The 23,567-nt window shown below is 39.1% G+C and overlaps 1 protein-coding gene across 1 annotated transcript in view; it reads left to right on the top strand.

The window, feature by feature from the left end:
* Positions 1 to 19,981, top strand: part of LOC124152464 (non-symbiotic hemoglobin 1-like) — a 61,480-nt gene extending 41,499 nt beyond the window's left edge. The window contains exons 2-3 of the mRNA XM_046525407.2: positions 4,041 to 4,266; positions 17,169 to 19,981. Coding sequence (XP_046381363.1) covers positions 4,041 to 4,266; positions 17,169 to 17,300 — 358 coding nt within the window. The 3' untranslated portion in view covers positions 17,301 to 19,981. The remainder of the gene's footprint in view (positions 1 to 4,040; positions 4,267 to 17,168) is intronic.
* The last annotated feature ends 3,586 nt before the right edge of the window (positions 19,982 to 23,567 follow it).

Here is a 23,567-nt window from a genome sequence, read left to right as displayed (position 1 = left end):
CAATGAAGATTCAATCAAGGAGATAGAAAAAAACGTATACTGTCAGATAGACGTATAACCGTTGCTGAACTTGAGGAAGACACAGGCCTTAGCCATGGATTCTATTATTCATGTATATCTACAGATGAATAATATATCAACTCGTTTGGGTGCCCAAGTTTCTAAATTCTGATCTTAAGGAAACAGAACTGACATTGCCAGAGATAATTTAGAGCTAATTGAGAAGGATTTCGTCTATTCAAAGGGTAATGAAACATGGGTATACCACTAAGATCCCGTCTCTAAACGGCATTCCGTGGAATGGCACCTTTAGATTTCTCCGGCACCAAATAGGTCTTCAAGATCAGTGAAAGAAGTTATGCAAAGGGTGTTATCCTTGTTGATAACTTATAAAGTCAAAAGACGATTATCGGTGGCTACTGTGCTGATTTGCTTCATCGCCTGAGAAATTCTATCAAAGAAAAGCGGCGAGGAATGCTGACTGCTGTAATTCTATTCTTTCATGACAATGCCTCTTTAAAGGCTACCGTGCGATGTGAGTTAGAAGAGCTTCATCACCCTCCATACTCGTCAGACCTGGCACCAAGTGGAAAGCTCTATGACGACAACGATGACCTCAGAGCTGCCGTGAATGTGTTTTTAAGGGTGGCTTCAGAAAACTTCTTCCTGACTGGAATTGAAAAGCTTCAATTTTGATATGAGAGTGTATTGAACAGCAGGGAGATTATGTTGCAAAACAAGATTAAAAACACTTTCGCAATTGTTGGTTTTGTTTGTTAGGCTAAGAAAGTTTTGACCAACTTTCATCAACACAAAGTTTGTTGTATCCCAGGTCTATAACTCTTTTGTAGAATTGCAAATTAAGTCCATGTGCACAATTTGCGAATAAAACGGATCCTTTTTGTGTTTGTGCGTCTTCATTAGCAAGAAGAAGCCATACGCTTTCAACCTGTTACTACGGAATGTGTCAACAGTATGTTCTTTACTGTAAGCTATATTTTACAGTGATAACCGTTATTTGAAAATATGATGTGCTGGAATAACATTTCCGAAATGTATCTCTCCAAATTAAAACAAATGCATTTACAAAACAAGATTAAAAATACATTCGGAAGAAAATTATTCAATTTTCAATGCTTGTCGGAGTCTGTTGAACATAGTTGTGAGTTGATTCATGATCAGCCGTTGTAGCTCTGCTTTTTATTTGAGAGATAACACAACTTACCGCACCCTAATCGTTTGTTAATATGACTATATATAACTATATATATGGCAATAATATGATCTATTTTAGCAGTTGGGAATAGAAATAAACTACCAAAACTCAGGAGTAATCAATGGTTCATTTGCACAATAGTTGAATGAGTGATCAAGGCAGTATGAGAACGATATGACGTACACTCATGCAAAGTTATATCTCTATTGATATTTGAAATTCCGGTTTAATTATATAACACTTACACCCTTTTTTATTTAAGATGCTAACATATGTGAGACATACATGACTTTCCTTCAATATTAACCTGATATAACTGGGATACTGTTGAAAGCGGCGTAAGACCCAACTCACTCACTCACTTTAACAGAATGGGTTGTGTACAGTGGATGTGCTGGACGTTCTGACAAATACACCAATGTGGGTAAAAAAAACCAACTAACTATATATGGAATATTAACGCCCGGTACCATTCTATGTATCTACGAGTGTTAGTTCGGACCGATAAAATCAGGCTAGAAACACAATAATGCATACACACAATAGTTTTAATGCATAGAGAATCATAATGAATTTCCATAGTAGGATAAGATTTCATTGAATTTATGCAGTGGGAAGTTTCGTTCAGCGTTTGAAATATATCGTATATTTTTTATATTGTTTTTCTTACTAGTAGCCACCGGTGCCAGGCAGAATTGATTAATAATTAAGGTTCGTGGAAGTCCGTTGTGTGTTCCTCGTGTAAGTTTAATATTCCATTAACTATTCTTAATACTCTAAATGGGATTTTGCAACGTGTTCTGACATACACATTGCCTTTTATGCATATGCGGAGGAACGTACTGACATTGCACGTGATTGAATTTGGTTGGAAGCTTGTTGGCCTTGGTAACCATTAAAATCTCGTTACCTGTGCCCGGTAATCACGCGCGTTAGAACAAGTCCTACCAGACCATGGGGTTTCGTAGTTGAAAGCAAATAAATACCAATGCGTTCTTTTATGCGTTCTTCTCAATAAAATCATGTGTCTATAAATGTTTAAGATACCTTGTACATAGTAGATGTCCATATACAATCAATAAAACAACTATACATTATTACATAAAGCATCCTGAACTCTTCCTGGCCGTCTCTGTGTTCTAGTGTATAGGGCGTCTGACCGGAGAGCGTGCTTATTAAATTGCGCTAAAAGATGGTACTTGTTGTCACCCTTCTTGGCGCATGGCACTAAGGCGATAAAACAAGAACTGGTTGGCTCGGAGTCAGTGTACTGTGTCTGAGTGGGATATTCATGTTAAACTGAGGCATGGTATCTCAGTGGGTAGCACTGCAAAAACCGACTTTACTCCGGATTAAAACACACACACATATGGGAGCGCGCAACGTATGCAAACACACATGTGGCTATGTAAGTGCAATAATCTTGAATGCGACGTAAAACACATTTCACCTCACCTCCAGCTCACCCTGTCTTACAATTATCTGAATTTCTACTTTGACTAAAATGGTGCATTAAAAACTTTCATATTACGCTGCTTCCTTACATTTGAAACTTCATAGTTGGTGCCAACAGTGACCATGATAGTTTTGCCATGAAAACCAAGTTGAATTCCGAATTGATGCTTCGTGTAAATTTTGTACACGAATATTTGAACTGAACATTTAAACGTAATGTTTTCATTTTTCATGAATTTATCTTCTTTTATGAAGGACACATGATCCGCATTATGAACAACTGATTCAATATCAGGAAAATTGATCCCTATTGAGGACAAACGATTCAATACAAGGACAAATGACTTACATTAACTGTTAAATACGTTTTAACTTCACTGCTTTTGGTTTCGAGGAAGTGACTGCCATGTATTACGGACAAGGTATGTGAGTGTATGTGTGTTGATTGTTTGTTTTTTTGTTTAACACCGCACTCAGCATTATTCCTGCTACATGACGGCGGTCTGTAATTTAACCGTGTCTGGACCATGACAATCATGAAGTGACACCATGAGCCTCAATCTACTCAATTGGGATACGATATCATGCATCAACCAAGTCAGAGAGCTGGACCACCCGATCCACCCTTTAGTTGCCTCGTACAAAATGCATATTGGCCCCTTTGGACAAGCATTGGTTCTAACCTGGATTTTTATGGGTCGTGTGAGTTGTAAAGCGACCATCTTCATTATTTATTAGAGTGGAAACCACTTGGAAGACATGACCTTTCAACAATGATGACGTTGTAATAACTTCAAATGAAACTAAATGTTGCTCCCCCAATGTTTCAGTGCCTAGTACTACTAAGAAACACATAGTAAAATGAATGCTATTGGTGGACTTGGCACTGCCATTTAGTCGCTATTCACCTGATTTACCAGCTGTTTCCAGGAAAGGTTCTTTTGAGTAGTACTATTATGCCAAAGCATGTGTATAATTGTGAATGATTTGTCCTGCACAGTCAGCACAATTCCAGCTATGCCATAATTGAACATATATCGATCACAGCCAGGCAAACCATTGTTTAGTAGTATGAACAATTCAAGGCCCCAGTCCGTCGGGACTTGATTATCCAATGTGAACCAGGCTACCTAATCCACATCATGGGGTGTTTCACCAGTGTTAATATAAATGAGGGTTAAGGGGTAAACGTCTAAGACCTGCATCCCTTCGGTAGTTCCTCCCTCATCAAGCAGACAGACCCAATTCACTGACTCACGCATACAAATGTCCAAGCAACCTTTGACATACATTTCTAAGTATGTATAGCAAATAATAATTAGTATTTTGCACACATGTTATTAATGTTGTCAATATATTTTATGCACAGACTTTTTGAGACACACCCAGACGTCCAGGAGGTGTTCATGCCTTTCAAGGGGAAATCAAAAGAAGACCTCAGTCACAGCGCCCAGCTGAAGGCCCATGCCCTCCGCGTGATGGGTACCGTCGAGAAGTGCCTGGCCAGAATCAATGAGCCCAAAAAGATGGAAGAACTCCTGCACGACCTGGGAGCCAAACACGTCATGTATAATGCTAGGGTTGATTATATAGATGTAAGTATAAGTGTTGTGGAGTCATTTTTATTTTTGGGGGTTGAGATTCGATGGTTGGGTGGTGTGTACGGAGGACCGGGCATTTGTGAGAGAATCGTTTATAAAAACAATTAATCAATTTGCAATGCCACAAAAATTCGGAGAAGCTAGTTCAAAGCAAGATGTGTCCGCAGGAGGGAGGATTCTTCATGCATGCTTTTGTACACAAATTGAATGGCATGTCAATGGTCAAGATTTGTATGTTGATTATGTTTGAGGTTAGTGAAATGGGGTATACTGTGTCGTTCAGGACTATAACACTTACATAGCGACGAAGAAGTGGGGCTACTTGTACTAGTTCGTACTTCGTAGGTACTATTGTGCTTGCTCACTGTACCATACCGCAGTTTTAACACGTATACCCCATATTATACTTACCAGTCCTTGTTTTATATCCTTAATGCAGAACGCGAAGCAGGGTAACAACATAATATGTTTGAGGACTTCATAATGGGAGTGCAATTCAATGCTGATAACAATGTGACCACTGCTTGGCATTTTCTGGGCAGGATTTAGATAATGGTTCCGGGTGTGACACTTGGGATCCGAAGCCACTCCTCCAAGAGTTGGTCCATATTTCGTAGCACACCAGACGTACTAGACGTCCAAGTGTATCCAATTGATGTTATATGTGTTTAGGTCGAGACTGTCAGCTGGCCAAGGCAGTACGTGATGTTCCTATGGTCGGACGTTGTCCTGTTATATTCACACTGACGTCGTGCATAGGGTAAAACGACTGGCCTCAAAACCTCATCACGATAATTAATCCCTTTGAGTCGATTATAAAGACGGATGATGTCTATCCTATACGTGGAGGTGATGCTAGCTTACACAACCACTCAGCCACCACCCTATTGGTAGAGCTGCAAGTAGCTCGTGACACTGGATACTAGGCCCTGTTTTCCCTGAGTCACAAAGGATGTAAAAAACTCATTGTAAACTCGTGTAACCTGCTCTTCAGAAAGTGTTTGTAAACATGAAGTGTCAAATCTGATAGGTCAATACATGACAACTAAATTCAGTATTTCCATTGATTGGTCAGTAAACCAACGTATGACCTCCGGTTTATCGTTTGAACACTATTATTACAATATACAAAGTGATTGTAGAAGTTTCCCAAAAAAAATACATATAAACAAAAACATGTCGACGATGATGAAACGAGATGATCATTCCTTAAAATCAGAGTATATTATATAGCACAACATCTCGGCATATCTGCAAAGCAATGTAAATATATAGATGAGTCTTCGTTTTACCTGATCGACACCTTTTGCAGCTTCTAACAAAGTAAGGCAGTAGAAGGTACTAGACCATGAACGCATGTGTGCTAATTACTTGCAAAATTGTAACTTTCGTAGGTTATTACAGTAACTACAGAAAACACGTACAGAAAAATGTGTGAATTAATATAAATTGAACAAATATATCTTCTATAAATATTGATGAGGATAAATATGTAATAAGGCCTATTCTTTTGTCTACAAATTTCTGATATCAGCTCGTTCGACATAAATATACACATGCAAATGTAGGCAATAGTGAAAAGGTTGGTAAAGCGTCATTTCAGTGTGTATTGTTAAATGCAATGAGATGCAACTCAACTGATCATTCTTCCTCTGCGGCACTGACGTAGAAATATTGCACGTAATGCATTATCCACATCCATCCATGATTTATGGCCGAACCTTTGATTCCATAAGTACATCTAGCTCAAACCAGATGAGAACCATTAATTGTTATCCAGACGCTGTGATCATTCATTGAGTGCATTGTCACGCACGTTCATCGTTACATTCCTCTTTTGGCGACAGATACACCAACCAATGTCTGCACCATGACTAATACATTATACATTAAATGACATTTAAACAAAATCTAGAATATATATTGTACAATGCTCAACATGTAATAATGTTGACGCGTGTGAAATAATTATGTGAATAACTTGAACATTGAACGCGCTACAATTCCACACGGACTGACGATCCATATTTCTTTACCATTGTCAGTTGCATGGTTGATGTAACAATATCATCTTAATTAATATTGAGTGCTTCTGGTTTTGTCCTACGCATGCTCGTGGTAAACGTTACTTTTGACGTCCAGTCAAATGAGGCAGACATGCTGTGATATAACTGAAGTACTGTTCAAAGTGTCATTGAACCCAACTCACTCACTCAACATGACTTTTTAATGTTAAAAGAAGAAGAATGCTTATGCCTACGAATCGTGTCAGTGATATATGCACATTAAAAACAAAATTAATACAAAGATACTGACATTCATTTGTGGAGTATATGGAAGTCATTTTACAAATGTTAATAATTGTATAGCTAGCTACATGTTCATGACATACGGGCTTCAAACTTTCCACTGTTGGATGTTTACAATAGTAACGAGGAAAAGACAACTGTTCGATATTGTTTAAACCAGACATTTTGTTGTAAAATGTACATTATTAGACAATGTAAATTTTATTTTGTCCTTTACAATATTGTACCGTTTGTGAGATTTATTAAGAAGCCATTGATTGGAAGTTCTGAATCTTCTCAATCTACACGGGAATAAAGATATTTTAATAGAACAAGTAGATTGACTTGTTTATATATACTACAGTATAACCTTTGGATAATATAATTCCACACCGGATATGGTAAAACTGTTGATTTACTTATATTCTTAAGAGAGCCCAATGGAATTATAAGAGTGTGAGCATAGGAACTTTGGCTATGAGAGGCAATTCCATTGTTAATTTATCAAAACCTGTTCACTCTTTAATAAAAGAATCGATATGAAACTGTATAAATAGTTCAATGACTGTCTGTCTGTTACTAATTAATGACTGATTAAGGGCCATGTTTATCCCATACTGCTGTAGACGACCGTCCGGAGAGCAGAAGGTCGGCAGTTCGATTCCCGGCCTCGTCGTACCAGAAGACGTTAAAAGATGGTACTTGTTGTTACTCTGTCTGGTGCTCGGCATCCAGGTGCTAAAACAAGTACTGGTCGGAATATCCATATCAAACTGCTGCATGGTAACTTAGTGGGCTAGCACTGTAAATTTGGCATGAGTTCGGACTAGTACAAGCAGCCACACACACACACACACACACACACACACACACGCACGCACGCACGCACGCACGCACGCATGCATGCATGCATGCATGCATGCATGTGGCTATATAAGTGCAATAACGCGACGTTAAACCCCATTTCGGGACACCTCACCATATTGATGTACACTTATATAACAACTACTATGTTATTAGGAAGTTACATTGACATAAATGTGTGTTTGGTTTATGCTTGTTAGTGTTAAACATACTTAATGGGGATTAGTTTTCATCCATTAACAATTACAAGATCTGCATCGTTAAATATCAAAGTCTGAAGCAAAGATGATGAGTGATTGATATTATGAGTAACTAGCCATGCCGTACGTCATCCCGCCATCAATTGCAAGTCACCGAACCTGACCACCCCATTACGTCGCCTCTTACGACTCGCATCGGTTGCTGCTAATGGCCAATCCTAACCTAGAATTCCCACGTGTCCCCAATTTATGCTCTTACGACCAGCAATGAGACGCTTGGGGCACATTCTACCCCTGCCCCCATGGTGTATGAAAGACAGCGCAGTTCAACAGACACATCGTCCTCACAAGTAGCTGGAATAATGCTTTATTTTTACCACTGGTCCAATGTCTATATGTACATTTATTTTCTTCACATACATGCCATGTTTACATGCACAGTTCTGTGTCAATCTTTGGAAAAGGCTAATGGCGGAGGAAGTACGATATTTTTTCCAAAACTAATACTGCAGTTATATATTTTTCAGAAATAGAAAATTCAAGTTTTATGCTTACACTGTACCCAGGCCTTCATTACTGCTTTGACCTCGTCTCAGTGTTTCAGTCATTTTGGAAGAGTTTAAGTTCTATATGATGAGTTCATTTCTTCTCCCAAATCCCAGTCTTTTGCCGATTGAATGAATATAAACATAAGGTTTATCACAATCGATGAAGAAACATGCATTGACTCATGGTTGAAAAGGTGGTGCGTTACTCAACTTTGATATTTAACGATACAGATCTTGTAATTGTCAATGGATAAAAGAACAATTCCGTCAACGTATGTTTAATTGTTATTGAAACAACTGAATCATAAACGAACCATGATGAACACGTGAAGGCTGTAGGGCATTGGCACCAGCTCTCATATCGCCCATACACACGCCTTAAGACACTCATACACACACACAAAGACACACAATCACCCTTACACATCCTCACGCTCACACAAACACGCACCCTCACACACACACACAAACACACACACACACACACACACACACACACACACACACACACACACACACACACACACACACACACACACACACACAAACATACACTCATCCCAACACACTCACACACACATGCACACACACAATCACCCTTAAACACCCTTGTGCTTATACACACACCCTTACATACACACACACGCAAGAACATACAGGCACATACACACACAAACACACAGGTAAAGGAATAGGAAGTCATATATCGTCGAGTTTCTTTTAGTATTATTATTCATTAAAGTATAAACCTCCCAGAAACATGATACATTCAATCGACACAACGGCACACGTTACAGTCAACACAATCACATTCAAAAGATAATTCTGAGATTTGGTAAAATGTTAAAAACCGCACAAAAATACCCCATAGATTTCTCTTTGTCCTTAGGTTGAAAATATTACTATGATATTTTCATATTCCTTGATGCAAATCTTTTGAATACATGTGCATGTAAATATAAATCACATGAAAGTCGTCATTCACCGGATGATGGGATAGGGATCCATCTCTAAGTTGTTATTCATATAGAATATCTTCCTTAATATTACTCCTAGCTGAACACACACCGCACAATTAGATGTCGGTAGACAGGAAATTAAGGTCAGTTAGCATCAAGGTGTTGCCTGAATACGATATCGGCTTAATTGAAGTTGGGCACAGACAAATGTAGTCGATCATGTGAGTGAGTGAGTGAGTGAGTGAGTGAGTGAGTGATAGTGAGTGAGTGAGTTGGGCTTGGGTGGGTGGGTGTTTGTTTTTTTAAACGTCGCATCGGCAATAGCAAATTAAACGTCCTGCAGTGAAACTATTCTCAGTCAATCACAGACCAAGGTAAAGATCACAGGTTGAAAAGACAACGAATTAGGCAGACAACAGACAAATACATCTGCAGAAAGATATACACAGATATATGAACTATAATAAACATGATGAAGCATGTGTTCTGGCATCACCATCAAATAGTGATGTTGCCAGATGTTCGCGAAAAGATTAGCGTATCCTGCCCAACATGTAGAACCCGTCACAAACACATGCAAAGGCAAGTCACTTGTTTTGTCATTCCAGGCTGATGGTGGGTTCGAATCGCAGATTCCCACATTTCAACTACACGTGTAACTGTGCTAGACCTGTTTCCATTCCATCCACATTAATCTGGCACGTCGTGACATATCGGAACTGCTGTTCAAAGAGGTTCAACCGATTGCACCACACCCACTCAATCAGGATTTACGTCGTTTAATTAACAGATACGGAATGTTAAAGCTTTTAACGATGCATTGCAGTTTTGGAGATTGTTATTGTTGTGGTATTAATGAAAGGAAGGTATACTCAGTGTAAGTAACTTCTAAATGCCCCTCAAAGAAGTATACTATGTGGTTAGTTTACATAAACACCCACTCTGTAACAATATGTTGGACATAGTTTGTCAAACACCATGTTATAACACTTCCTTGGTAGTTTGACTCATGACATTTTTAACGTTATGGAACACAAACCACACGGAAACCAGTTTAAATACCAAACGCTTTTACAATTATTAGTCTGTAATGATTACAAAGATAGTCGCGATATCAGCCTCGGGTCTTGGCATTTTATACTGTAACGACAGGATCCGTGGTGTCAAGGGTAGAATAGTCAGAATACTTTTACATCGTGTTCATTGTTAGGCTCATGTTTCTAAATGATGCTCGCATCGGTAGCTACCCCTTTGTTTATACAGAGTCATCGCATCCAAACCCCAACGGCGGTTCATTGCATCCCCGTGGATTGGCCAAAAGCGCTGGCGTGCTAAGTTAATTAGCAACAATTGTGTTTACTTCCTTTTCCAAAGATAAAGTATCGCTGTTAGGGGTTGTTTAAATAATATCCGAATCACCCGCATTTATTACCATATTTTTGATGACATTTATTAACGTATCTTTGCATTTACAAAGTTCTATTTGAAAAACAAATGTCCTAAATTGATTATGTGCACGCCAGGATCAAAGACCCATGGCATATAAAGTAATCAGCGTGATGTAATATCCATAAAGATATACCACGGGTCTGCCGATACGCTTTCTGATGGCGAGTGATTGAGACAATAAGCTATATCGTCGACAGTAATTTTCTCAATGGCTCTACATGGAAAGTGGGTAAAATGTCTCTCCCTTGAGGCAGGACTTTATGCCTGAAAACAGACATTATTATCGGAGTTCCGTTAAATGAAGATTAATAGCTCCGGGAAGACTTCGGGATAACGACTCGACCCTTTTAGAGACAAGCCATCTATTCACTATTAACAAACAGCCTTATTACGGGCAGGGGCCACTCACCATAGTTCATATCGGGTTGAGATTGGCACCCTGTATTTCACTAATAGGAATGGCTCTAACGGTAATTATGAAGATGGTTCGGAAGCCATCATGTACAATTTCATGAATTTGTAGCCGACGTCAATTCCCATTCAACGTTTTGCCGTTGAATTATTCCATTTCCTAATGTATCGTCACTCTTATACTTATTAATGTCCAAGGAAAGTGGAGAGGTATTTAGATAGAGCTAGGGAAAACACGAGCCAAGAAATTGAGGACAAAGACGTTTGTTATAACGACGGGTAGCCTCTGTTATCAGAAGGACAGTACAACAATTTGCTTTGAATTATGATCAAATAATTGCATCTGCCATGCCACGAAATGTCTATGCTCGTTTTGAATGCTTCAAGCTATTTCCACCGTCACATATTAGTACATCCAAACGATGGTTCATCATGGTTTTATACAATAAACGAACAAAGCAATGTTTCTAACCAATCTTGTTTGAGGGCAACGGTCTTTTTATTGCATTTATTGAATTACGAATCCAAGGAAATGAGTCTAAGTGTAACGTTTGGTCTAATTCAAGTCAGGGGTGTCAAATGCACTGAGTAAAAGGGGTCATACTGTCGATAGGTATATTTCAGATCCGGGTTATAGTATCATAAGGATTGTAAATTTGAAATGTGAAATTTAAATTTGAATTTAAATTTAAAAGCTGCACGACCTATTTCACACACGTAATTCTTGTCAACCCAGTGGTCAAAGTCGCCTCTGTTTGCAGAGTTCCATCCATCATGGTCTCTTGGTACCAGACTCGTCCTGACCCTTATCGTTGTTTTTTCAGCACAATACTTATGCTTGATAGTTTCACTAAAATGGTTAACGTCAATTTTCTTTTCTGTCCACATTATGCTGACACAACGTGATAATTTACTGTTCAAGTTGGGGGTGAGTTGGGGCGGTGGGGTAGCCTGGTAGTTAAAGCGTTCGCTCGTCACGCCGAAGACCCGGGTTCGAATCTCCAGAAAGGTACAATGTGTGAAACCCATTTCTGGTGTCCCCAGCCGTGATATTGCTGAAATATTGCTAAAACGGCGTAAAATCATACCCATTCGCTTAAGGCAGAGTTTAAACTAAACCATTCGCATTAGGATTGCAATTGTGGAAACTCTGTATTTGAGGGAAATTGATATGTCTAACAATCGTTCCCGTGGCATGTAAAAATGAATGCATTGATTCAGGAAAGTCAATAGATCTACTCTCGTGCAGATTGTGTAGATGATACGCACATTACCTAATATCATACCCACCGAGAACTAATGGCTCCTGTATTGGTAAAAGGATTTTCATTTCTGATTTACAGTACTTGGCGCATCCTCTTTGCCGATGAATTTGTTTTCGTACATTGTTCATCATTATTACTTTCCTTCCCATGTCTCTTAAATTGTATCTAAACTGATTCACAATCGGCTATCAATCACCCCTGTTCTAGGGGGATTAGGTTCACGTTAAAAAATTGCATCGAGCGTACATAATTAAAATTAGAACAGTGAAATCGAAACGCTGAATATTTCATTCTGAGGCCACATATCAGTAACATTGGTATTAGTTTCACGACTGTCCGAAGCCTGTTTCTGTCCATAATCAGTGTGAGTGGACACTGGTCCCAGGCACTTCAAAGCCCTGTGCTGAAGCGTTTTCCAAAGCTGTTGGGTATGCTGGTTGAAGGTTCGTATTTCAGATTTACCCCGAATACGTAGCTCTGAGTCAACACTATCAATGAACGGATTCATGTTGGACTTGCCTCCAGGGCTATAAGCAATTACCACGATCCCTGCAGGAAATCTGTTACAGTCGGCTTGATGACAATTCGGATGGTGTATGCCATCATCTACTTTTACTTCAGGAAAAGAAATGTCTGTTGTTGATGTATTTGAACCCTCTACCAAGAGACACTTTCCCGGGATGTTTATTTTTTCGTAAGATGTGCAATCAATCGTTGTCTTCATGGGATATCTTTATTCTTGGTGTTACCCGCCGTGATATTGCTGGCGTATTGCTGGAAAAAGGCATTATATAAATTATGCACTCACAACCTACAGTGTGATAATGACACTTGCTTCTTAGAACTACTTTCTAATACCTGCAAATTTAATCACTCGTCACACTTCGGAAATGTCGACAACCGCGTATTTCCATGACGAAGACGGTCATAAGACATCGTACAAACACATTTGCTGAAAGAACTGTTTGTTTATTTGAAGCAGGGCCATTTGCCGGTTATGCATATTGCTATTGGTAGACTGTGGGAATGTGCAGCTGGTTCTGTAGTGACGAGACCAAAAACTGACCGTGGATAGAAAACAGGTAACCTCAGCATGACGGTCAGGTCTTTCTAAAAAGAAAATAGTCCCTTCTCAGATTCCGTGCTGAAAAGAGAATTACGCGATGTTATAGGGTACTAGCTTCGAACAGTGTCAAACTTCGTCAGTGAAATTATATATCTGTGTCTGAATCATCGTCTACAGTTTCACAGAGGCCCTGCCACCTGTGATGCCAATCAAATATAATTTGTTCTCGTGGTTGGTGTACCAAATATATCAGATTTGCAAAGTTAAACAACATTGGTCACGGGAAGTTACTGGATTAGTGAACTTTTTAGCATCAATTCCTACCGGGTACTCATTCAGTGCTGGTTGAACAGAGGCATCTTTCAAACAAATTCTCGCTCATTCGAAGACACTACGTGTAACCTGTGTTTCAGTGTGAAGCAGGACCGAAAGCCTAAACACTCCCTTGATTCAGAATGCTAATACACCTTTTCTCCGCGACCAAAGTTTATCTTTTATAACTTCGTCTGATTTATGACCTGTGTGCAGTTTAACAGAGGACCACGTGCCACCTTTTGAATACAAGAACACAACTCACTATAACATTATCATTTGTATTATTTTTACTACAAATTAGAAAGTAAAAGGAAAGGACATATTGAAAACATTCAAAGTAGTAAAACGGATAACACATCATATCCATTTCTGATAATACCAGACGTCACGACGATTTACTGGAACAATGATTCCGTTTTAATTCAGACCAAAGACAAACTAGCGAAGCAGGCTGAGCTAAGGCTCATTCACCCCCATTTAAAAGCTTTCTAATCAAATGGAAAGATACAGACTTTTGATTTATGAGTAGATCATTATCACTGTCTGTCAGATAGACAGCTTAACTGCACATGCCAACCAAAGCTGTTGATTCGTGGTTTTGACGTCATTTAAAATTGAAAATTGGTGTTGTTCCAAGTAACGAGGAGGCGATAATACATAATTAATGGCTGCAGATTTACAGAAATATGTTGCTGTCTTTTATACTATTAGATAGTCCTAGACATTGTGTATACATTAATAATATTAAATGTCTAAATATTTTGTTGTTTGAAAGAGATTATACATTTATAGATACTTGGTTGTGCGTAAATGTGATTCATCTTCTATAAATATAAATACGATGTCATGTTATTGGCTATGTACAAGCCCCCACGTTCTTCTTGGGCCTGTCTGTTTTTTATCTACATGTTTTATGTTTGGACATACTTTTTAAAAGAATGGTTTACGAATCCCTCGACTCCAAGAAAATGAAATATGAAAAAGAAAACAAGAAAAACAGTGACCAGTAATACGTAAAATGTCATCAAACAGCATCTCATTTGCTGTCGCTACCAATATCAATAAATCATTTAAAATACCATAATTACAATTTGTTGAGAATTGTTAAAAAAACTTCGAAACAGAAGGAATTATGACGAATAATACATTTGAGTACTGAGTTGTAATAACACATATGAGTACTGAGTGGTAATTGTTGAGTGTGAGTGAGTGAGTATGGTTTTACGCCGCTTTTAGCAATATTCCAGCAATATCACGGCGGAAGACACCAGAGTTCTGAGTTGTAATAATACATTTAAGTACTGAGTGGTAATAATACATTCGAGTACTGAGTGGTAATAATACATTTGAGTACTGTGTGTTAATAATAAATGTGAGTACTGAGTGGTAATAATACATGTGAGTACTGAGTGGTAATAATACATTCGAGTACTGAGTGGTAATAATACATTTGAGTACTGAGTGGTAATAATACATTCGAGTACTTAGTGGTAATAATACATTTGAGGACTGAGTGGTAATAATACATGTGAGTACTGAGTGGTAATAAAACATTCGAGTACTGAGTGGTAATAATACATTTAAGTACTGAGTGGTAATTATACATTCGAGTACTTAGTGGTAATAATACATGTGAGTACTGAGTGGTAATAATACATTTGAGTACTGAGTGGTAATAATACATTTAAGTACTGAGTGGTAATAATACATGTGAGTACTGAGTGGTAATAATACATGTGAGTACTGAGTGGTAATAATACATTCGAGTACTGAGTGGTAATAATACATTTGAGTACTGAGTGGTAATAATACATTCGAGTACTTAGTGGTAATAATACATTTGAGGACTGAGTGGTAATAATACATGTGAGTACTGAGTGGTAATAATACATTTGAGTACTGAGTGGTAATAATACATTTAAGTACTGAGTGGTAATAATACATTCGAGTACTTAGTGGTAATAATACATGTGAGTACTGAGTGGTAATAATACATTTGAGTACTGAGTGGTAATAATACATTTAAGTACTGAGTGGTAATAATACATGTGAGTACTGAGTGGTAATAATACATTTGAGTACTGAGTGGTAATAATACATGTGAGTACTGAGTGGTAAAAATACATGTGAGTACTGAGTGGTAATAATACATTTGAGTACTGAGTGGTAATAATACATGTGAGTACTGTGTGTTAATAATACATGTGAGTACTGAGTGGTAATAATACATTTGAGTACTGAGTGGTAATAATACATTTAAGTACTGAGTGGTAATAATACATGTGAGTACTGAGTGGTAATAATACATTTGAGTACTGAGTGGTTCGTAATCCTATCAAACCCGTACACTGGCCTGCACATAGTCAGCTAAAACATTGATGTAAACGACAATATCATGTGAACAAAGCATCGGCCTATTATTTCGCAGTCTTAAGGGTTATATCCACATTTCAAAATAGCCATTGATGGACGCTAGCTCTAATTACAGGTGACAGACATATTTCTGCGGGAAACAGACCTTTGGAGGATCAGGTTCTCTGCAGTTAAAAGAATGTATCAATCTTATATTTCACTTGACTACTTCCATGCTTGAAATAGACCCCATAATAGCAAATGTTGGTGGTATTCTTGGATCCATCGCGCCATCAGATTTAAGACCTCCTCGTTTAGATCCTTTGCGGTGCATACATCAAACCTCTATTTTCTTCCCTCACAAATATGAACCACACAACATCTTTAATTTGAAACCGGGAATATATTATGCCCCCAAATTATGGTTGTCTGGCTGTAAACATGTTTTTGTTAATTATCCAATGACTACAGTGTGGGAGAGTAACCAAATTCAAGGTGATTCAAGTTTCATTCATCCGAAAATGTATCTGTGTGTTACATATTGCCTGTCGAATGCAAAATGATGAAGCAGTGAGAGTGAGGGAGATGGTTTTAACGCGGTATTAAACATCGTTTTAGTTATATAGAGAAGCTTAATTGCAAAGAAAAATAACAGGTGACCCTTTTCGTGGACGTTTTCCACTTTTGTGAAACACAAGAGCACCTGTATGATGACACGTCAAGGATCATAAGCTGGTTAATCCTAAATTAGAACCCATGACAAGCAGATCCCCGAACAAGGGAGCGTCAGGGGTACATGTAGGTGTTCAGTCAACTAATGAATTTAGTCATTGGCAATGTGACGTTAGAAGCATTGAAAGGGGTAATATCGCCTGTAATATCGTCTGTAATTCATGTGTCCCCCTGAATATTCCAGATTAGAATTGGTCAATCCATGCTTGTCATAAAAGGCAACTAACGGGATCGGGTGGTCAGGTTCGCGGACTTGTTTGATGCATGTCATCTTATTCCAATTGCGTAGATCGAGTCTCATGTCAGTCACTGGGTTGTCTGGTCCAGACTGCGCCATATGGCCGGAATATTGCTGTGTGCGGCCTTAAACAGTTCACAATGTGACATCTACCCAATTCAGTGTGTTGATACATAAACATATGCTTATCAAATAACTCCTTTTTTCAGCTGATAGGCCCTCAGTTCCTGTGGGCAATACAACCAGCCATGAAGGACAGTTGGACACCGGAGATCGAGCAAGCATGGTCCGACCTTTTCAAGCTCATTTCCCACATCATCAAGGAGGCTATGCTACTGTGAAGGTTCACATGAACGAACGGTGTAAGGCACGGTCACAGGATATTCGTCCCTTGACTACCTACAAAACCCCACATCACAACAGATGTGAGGTGTGCAGTGGAACCATGCGAATTCGTTGTGAGAGGGACAGGAGAACACTTCAAGATCTAGGGGCTGATCGACGATTTGCAGTCATACGGTACATTCGAGATACATTATTGTTCTAAACTACCCTGCAAAAAAAAGTTTACACCCATGCTTGATGGTCGCTTGGGTAAAACAAACAAGTAATGTATACGGGTATCATAGTGGTATTTTGGACTTTAATTTGTTTTGTTTCTGTGACTGTTTTCAGCATAGTAACATTTTGAAAACGTTTATAATTTTTTTGTCAAATGTAATTTTGAATCGATACGTTCTTTTGCCCGGCAGTTTATATAACGAAAGTTCACAAAATTAGGATACAGACAACACGCATTTGAAGTCGATGTGGTGGGACAAACGACAAGATCTGTATGGTATTCGGAAGAATTGATGTGTGGTACAGCTGAACATTGAAAGAGCCGTGAATTGTTCGGCACATATCCTGCCATGCCTCTCTGTTTATGAATCTTGCCAGTAAATATAGTCTGATTGATCAGGTAGATTCTGGACATTGTGCAGTTGCAACATCTACCCCTGCCGCCACTACTAGGTCTGGCAGTCATAATGCTTCATTTAATCCATGTGATATAAAGCCGATTGTAATGTATTGAAATTGATAAAACTTTGTTAAAGTGTATATGTAATGTATTAACATATATATTCTTGTGCCATGAATACCCTTAATTAGTTTTCACACGACATAGCTGCATGCACTGATACGGTGAAACCTCGTTACCACGAAATCCTGGGGATGATCAAATATTTTTCGAGGGGGACCAACACTGATCATGAAGCGGCGTGTCGACAAGAAAGACAGTCGTGTCAGTGTTATTCTATTCGCAACCCACACGTATGCAGCCCGTCGGCAGCAATTCTTTATGGAAAGGCCAAAAAAGTGTTTTTTGCTGATTGCTGCCCTGTCGAAACAACCCTCTACTTGTGACGTTGCTTTTGTTTCAAGAACTCGTTTTGAAACATCAATTTATTTTGATAACTTTTATAGAGAGTTTATAATACCGAAATAACACATAGATGATGAATTGTTGATATCAGAGGTGGCGAAATATCCCTGCTCGTACAACATTGATTCCACACACGATAATGACATAGACTGAAGCCGATGCTTGAAAGGCCACAAATCAACTGTTTGAAAGTACGAGTGGTAAGTCATGTGTCCGTTCTAAGGTCATTAACCTGGGGTTCCGCGAAAGGATGTTGCAATTAAAACAAACGAAATATACAAATGCATAACAAAAGAATTCTTGCAGTGGTATAAATTACACTTCCTGCTTTCATATCACAGAAAAGTGCTCGTCTCTTTGTAACTGTAACACACATAGTCTACATTTTTCTTCTCCGATAGAGATACATACTTGTAATTGTTTTCCTATATAAAATCAGTGGTTCTACTGTAATGAAGAAATGTTATTCATTAAACATTCAATATAAAAATCAAATAACTTGTTTTACCTTCAATTCGAATTTATTTTGCTGGACTGCTTGCGTGTTAGTGACAAAGAGTACTCAGATGTACATGTACTACGTCACTCTTAAACCATAATACTGACACAGTCACTGCCGAGACCTACAAGTTCAATCGTCTTTACCCATTATGCGAGTTCTACAGATAACTAAACGAGTTCCCGTTCTGTACCATTTATATAGCAACGTGTGTATATTAAAATGTATCTAACCAGAGAAAGCGAGTGAGGTATGTTTTGAGATACACGTTGATACAAGCGCAATCCAGCAGGAACGAGTTGGTTATTTATTCATTTCTCACTTTGCACATTATCTAAATTCTATGTTGAAAACAATACGTCGCTGGTTTGAAGATGGCATATGAATACAATGTTCTTAGCTGTTCTCTTAAAGTGCAAACTGACAATAAAGTGCACAGCGGTTTCCGAGATCGATTGTAAGAAAAGATAACATGCACACTCATAACGTTCGTTAATAACAAAAATAACCAGCTTCATAATATCAAACTCGGTTCAGTGTAGGCGAGGGGGGCCTGAAAGACTATCGACTCATCGAGACAATCAGTCATGTGATGATGGCTAGGTGTGAGGTGTGAATACTGTGATTTCGTACGAGTCAGCAGGTAGTTTTTATGTTAATATGAAATTGATTATAATTACCGCTTCGCAACATCAATAAAGTTGCACGACAGATTCGCAACACGGGATCTGATCGGTTGAATGAGGACGACATTTTTAATGACTGTCCACTTGGCCCAAGAGGGACCTCACTTTCAAAACGAAGTTCAAGGAATTAGTGGAAACTGTGAATGTTGAGGTGATGCTTCGACATGATGTGAGTTCAGTACCGATGCTCTGAACCTTTATGACATCTCAATGCTTGCAATACGGCGAACAAAAGTGCAAGTCCTTATACTCTGTATTTCAAAGGTATTTGCTCGCGACTCCTGCAATAGATGAAAAAACGGACAAATTCGTACAATAAAAGTCAGATTATAACACAGCGAGGTTTGAGATGCATGCATATTATGCCCAAGCATATCAGTATCATAAACATCAGTTGGTTTGTTGGTTTGTTGGTTTGTTGTTTAACGCCGCACTCAGCAATATTCCAGCTATATGACGGCGGTCTGTAAATAATCGAGTCTGGACCAGACAATCCAGTGATTGATATCATGAGCATCGATCCACGCAATTGGGATCGATGACATGCATCAACCAAGTCAGCGAGCCTGACCACCCGATCCCGTTAGTCGCCTTTTACGGCAAGCATGGTCGCCTTTTACGGCAAATATGGGTTGCTTAAGACCTATTCTACCTATTCTACCCCGGAATCTTCACGGGTCCATAAACATCATTATGTCTATCGGGACTAGATTATTCGTGTGGGAGAAGAGTAAACATGGTTGCAATGTGCTACTGTGGAAGCAGAGTAAACATGGTTGCAATGTGCTACTGTGGAAGCAGAGTAAACATGGTTGCAATGTGCTACTGTGGGAGTAGAGTAAACATAGTTGCAATGTGCTACTGTGGGAGCAGAGTAAACATGGTTGCAATGTGCTACTGTGGGAGCAGAGTAAACATGCAGTTTGAGCAGAGTAAACATGGTTGCAATGTGCTACTGTTGGAGCAGAGTAAACATGGTTGCAATGTGCTACTGTGGAAGCAGAGTAAACATGGTCGCAATGTGCTACTGTTTGAGCAGAGTAAACATGGTTGCAATGTGCTACTGTTGGAGCAGAGTAAACATGGTTGCAATGTGCTACTGTGGGAGCAGAGTAAACATGGTTGCAATGTGCTACTGTTGGAGCAGAGTAAATATGGTTGCAATTTGCTACTGTTGGAGCAGAGTAAACATGGTTGCAATGTGCTACGGACAACTATTAGTATCCAAATGATCAGCCTGATGACCAAAAATAGTCCCGTCAACACATGATGTTATTACACAATGTGTAACACAGCTGCATGTTATGTAAGGAAATGGGTACAAAATAGGAATTCGAGTGATCGAGGTTTCGCTGGTATTTGATGTCAACAAACGCTCACAACCTACCACATGCTTGAACACGATACTATTATACTATCCGTTCGAAATACCAATGGCCCATGTCAACCAATACATTTATATATGCACTGTAAATATATCCTGCGTATGAACGTTGTCAAAACCTAAAATGAGGCTTCACTGTATATCCAATTGTTGTAAACCTTTTAAGTGGCGTTATAGAGTACAAACTGTCAAGACATAATGATTGAATGCCATAAAGTACTGACCATATATACTTATGTCTGGTTGAAATTTCCATGTTGTTTTAAGCCTACAAGATGTTACATGCTCAAAAGATTATACGTTCCTCGTAAAATGATTATGAATATATGTCAGATCTGTTTAAGTTGTTCTTGCCAATAATTTACTTTAACGTGGTTTGAAGACCAGATGATGAAATGAATTTAATAGTTATAAATTGAAATGCATATATCATGTAAAGCTGTTTGGCTTCTGTGGCAAGTGTATTATATCGGATAGTTGTCCCTTTCCAAGAGCCAACTAAGAGGCGCCCCGAAGAGAGTATGTCTTACATCCCATGAAGTATGCAAGAGGATGCTGTGTGGGGACCAATGACGGAGGTTCCGCTTGATGTGAATTGGCTTTTGTATCTCTGTGGTAGAATGCCTAGGTGAATATAGTGTATCTACAATGTTTATATATGTATATTAAACATGGTCAATATTTGGAATAAAAATATAAATTCTTCATACATGTCTTTCTACATTATTTGTGAAAGCGAATTGGATTGGGGTGAACTGGGGCGGTGGAAGTAGCTTTGGGGTTGAAGCTTTCGCTCGTCATGCCGAAGACCCGGTCCGATTCCCCACATGGGTACAATATGTGTAACTCATTTCTGGTGTCCCTCGCCGTGATAGTGGTGGAATATTGCTAAAAGGGGTGTAAAGCTACACTCAGGCACTCAAAGCAAAAAGCAAATCAATCACTTTAAGATTTTAATTTTCTCACAGCGAAAGCACTGTGAAACCACGGTATGTGAGATAAACTGATATGCCAAGCAATCGTTTTAGTGGCATGTAAAAAAATGAATTATCTTTTACCCAACGATAACTATTGGTTCCAGAATTGGAAAAAAGAGTTTCATTTCTGAGTTACAGTACTTGCCGCATGCTTTGTTCCGATGAAATTTCCTTTGGCGTACAGGGTTCATCATTATTACTTTTTTTTTCATGTCGACCACCTCCGTGGTCTAGAGCGGAAGGTCTGGGGTTTGATTCCCGGCCGCGTCATGCCAAAAGACGGAAAAAGATGTTGTTACCCTGCCTAGTGCTCGGCATTGAGGGGATAAAACGAGGACTGGTCGGCTCGACTATGTCTGAGTCGGGTATTCACGTTCAACTGCGGCATGGTATCTCAGTTGGCTAGCACTATAAAATCGGCAGTAGTCCGGAATTATGGAAGCACCCACCCCCCACCCCTCACAAACACGTGCATGAACGTCGCTATATAAATGCAATAATCTTATTCGCGAAGTAAAACCCCTTTTCACCTCACATCTTCTCATGTCTCTTAACTTTTATCTAATCTGATTCAGAATAGGCTATCAATAACCTTTGTTCCTGGGGGAGTAGATGTAGTTAACAAATTCGCATCGAGCGAACATAATTAACATTAATACATAATTTGTGGAAATGCTGAATGTGTTGCAAATAACAATTCTAAGCCCACATATTATAACATTGGTATTAGTTTCACGACTCCCCGAAGCCTTTTTCTGTTTGACCATAATATTGAGTGAGTGAGTTAGTATGGTTTTACGCCGCTTTTAGCAATATTCCAGGAATATCACGGCGGGGGACACCAGAAATGGGCTTCACACATTGTACCCATGTCGGGAATCGAACTCGGGTCTTCGGCGTGACGAGCGAACGCTTTAACCACTAGGCTACCCGACCGCCCCTTGACCATAATAGGGATGAGTGATCCAAGGCACAACAACCCAGTGCAGAACCGATTCTCATAACTGATTCATTTTGGACTTGCCTCCAAGGCTACAAGCAATTACCACGATCCCTGCAGGAAATCTGTTACAGTCGGCGTGATGACAATTCGGATGGTGTATGCCATCATCTACTTTTACCCCACGAAAAGAAATGTCTGTTGTTGATGTATTTGAACCCTTCTACGAAGAGACACTTTCACTGGATGTGTTTTTTTCGTAAGGTGTGCAATCAATCGTTGTCTTCTTGGGATGTCTCAATTCTTGGTGTCACCCGCCGTGATATTGCTGGAAAAAGGCATTATATAATTTATGCACTCACTACCTACAGCGAGGTGATGACACTTGCTTCTTAGAACTTCTTTCTAATACCTGCCAATTTAATCACTCGTCACACTTCGAAAATGTCGATAACCGCGTGTTTCCATGACGAAGACGGTCATAAGACAACGTACAACTACATTTGCTGCAAGTTAACTGTTTGTTTATTTGAAGCAGTGCTCATGTTAACACCAAGACGGTCGCTATTTGCCAGTTACGCATATTGCTATTGGCAGACAGTGGGATCGTGCAGCTGGTTCTGTAGTGACGAGACCAAAAACTGGCCGTCGATAGAAAACAGCAAGACGGCCAGATCACCGTACTTTCTGAAAGGA

The sequence above is a fragment of the Haliotis rufescens genome, unplaced genomic scaffold (assembly GCF_023055435.1).
Source record: "Haliotis rufescens isolate VD_foot unplaced genomic scaffold, xgHalRufe1.0.p SCAF_74, whole genome shotgun sequence".
NCBI classification, from domain to species: Eukaryota; Metazoa; Mollusca; class Gastropoda; order Lepetellida; family Haliotidae; genus Haliotis; species Haliotis rufescens.
This window is presented reverse-complemented; position numbering and strand designations above follow the sequence as displayed.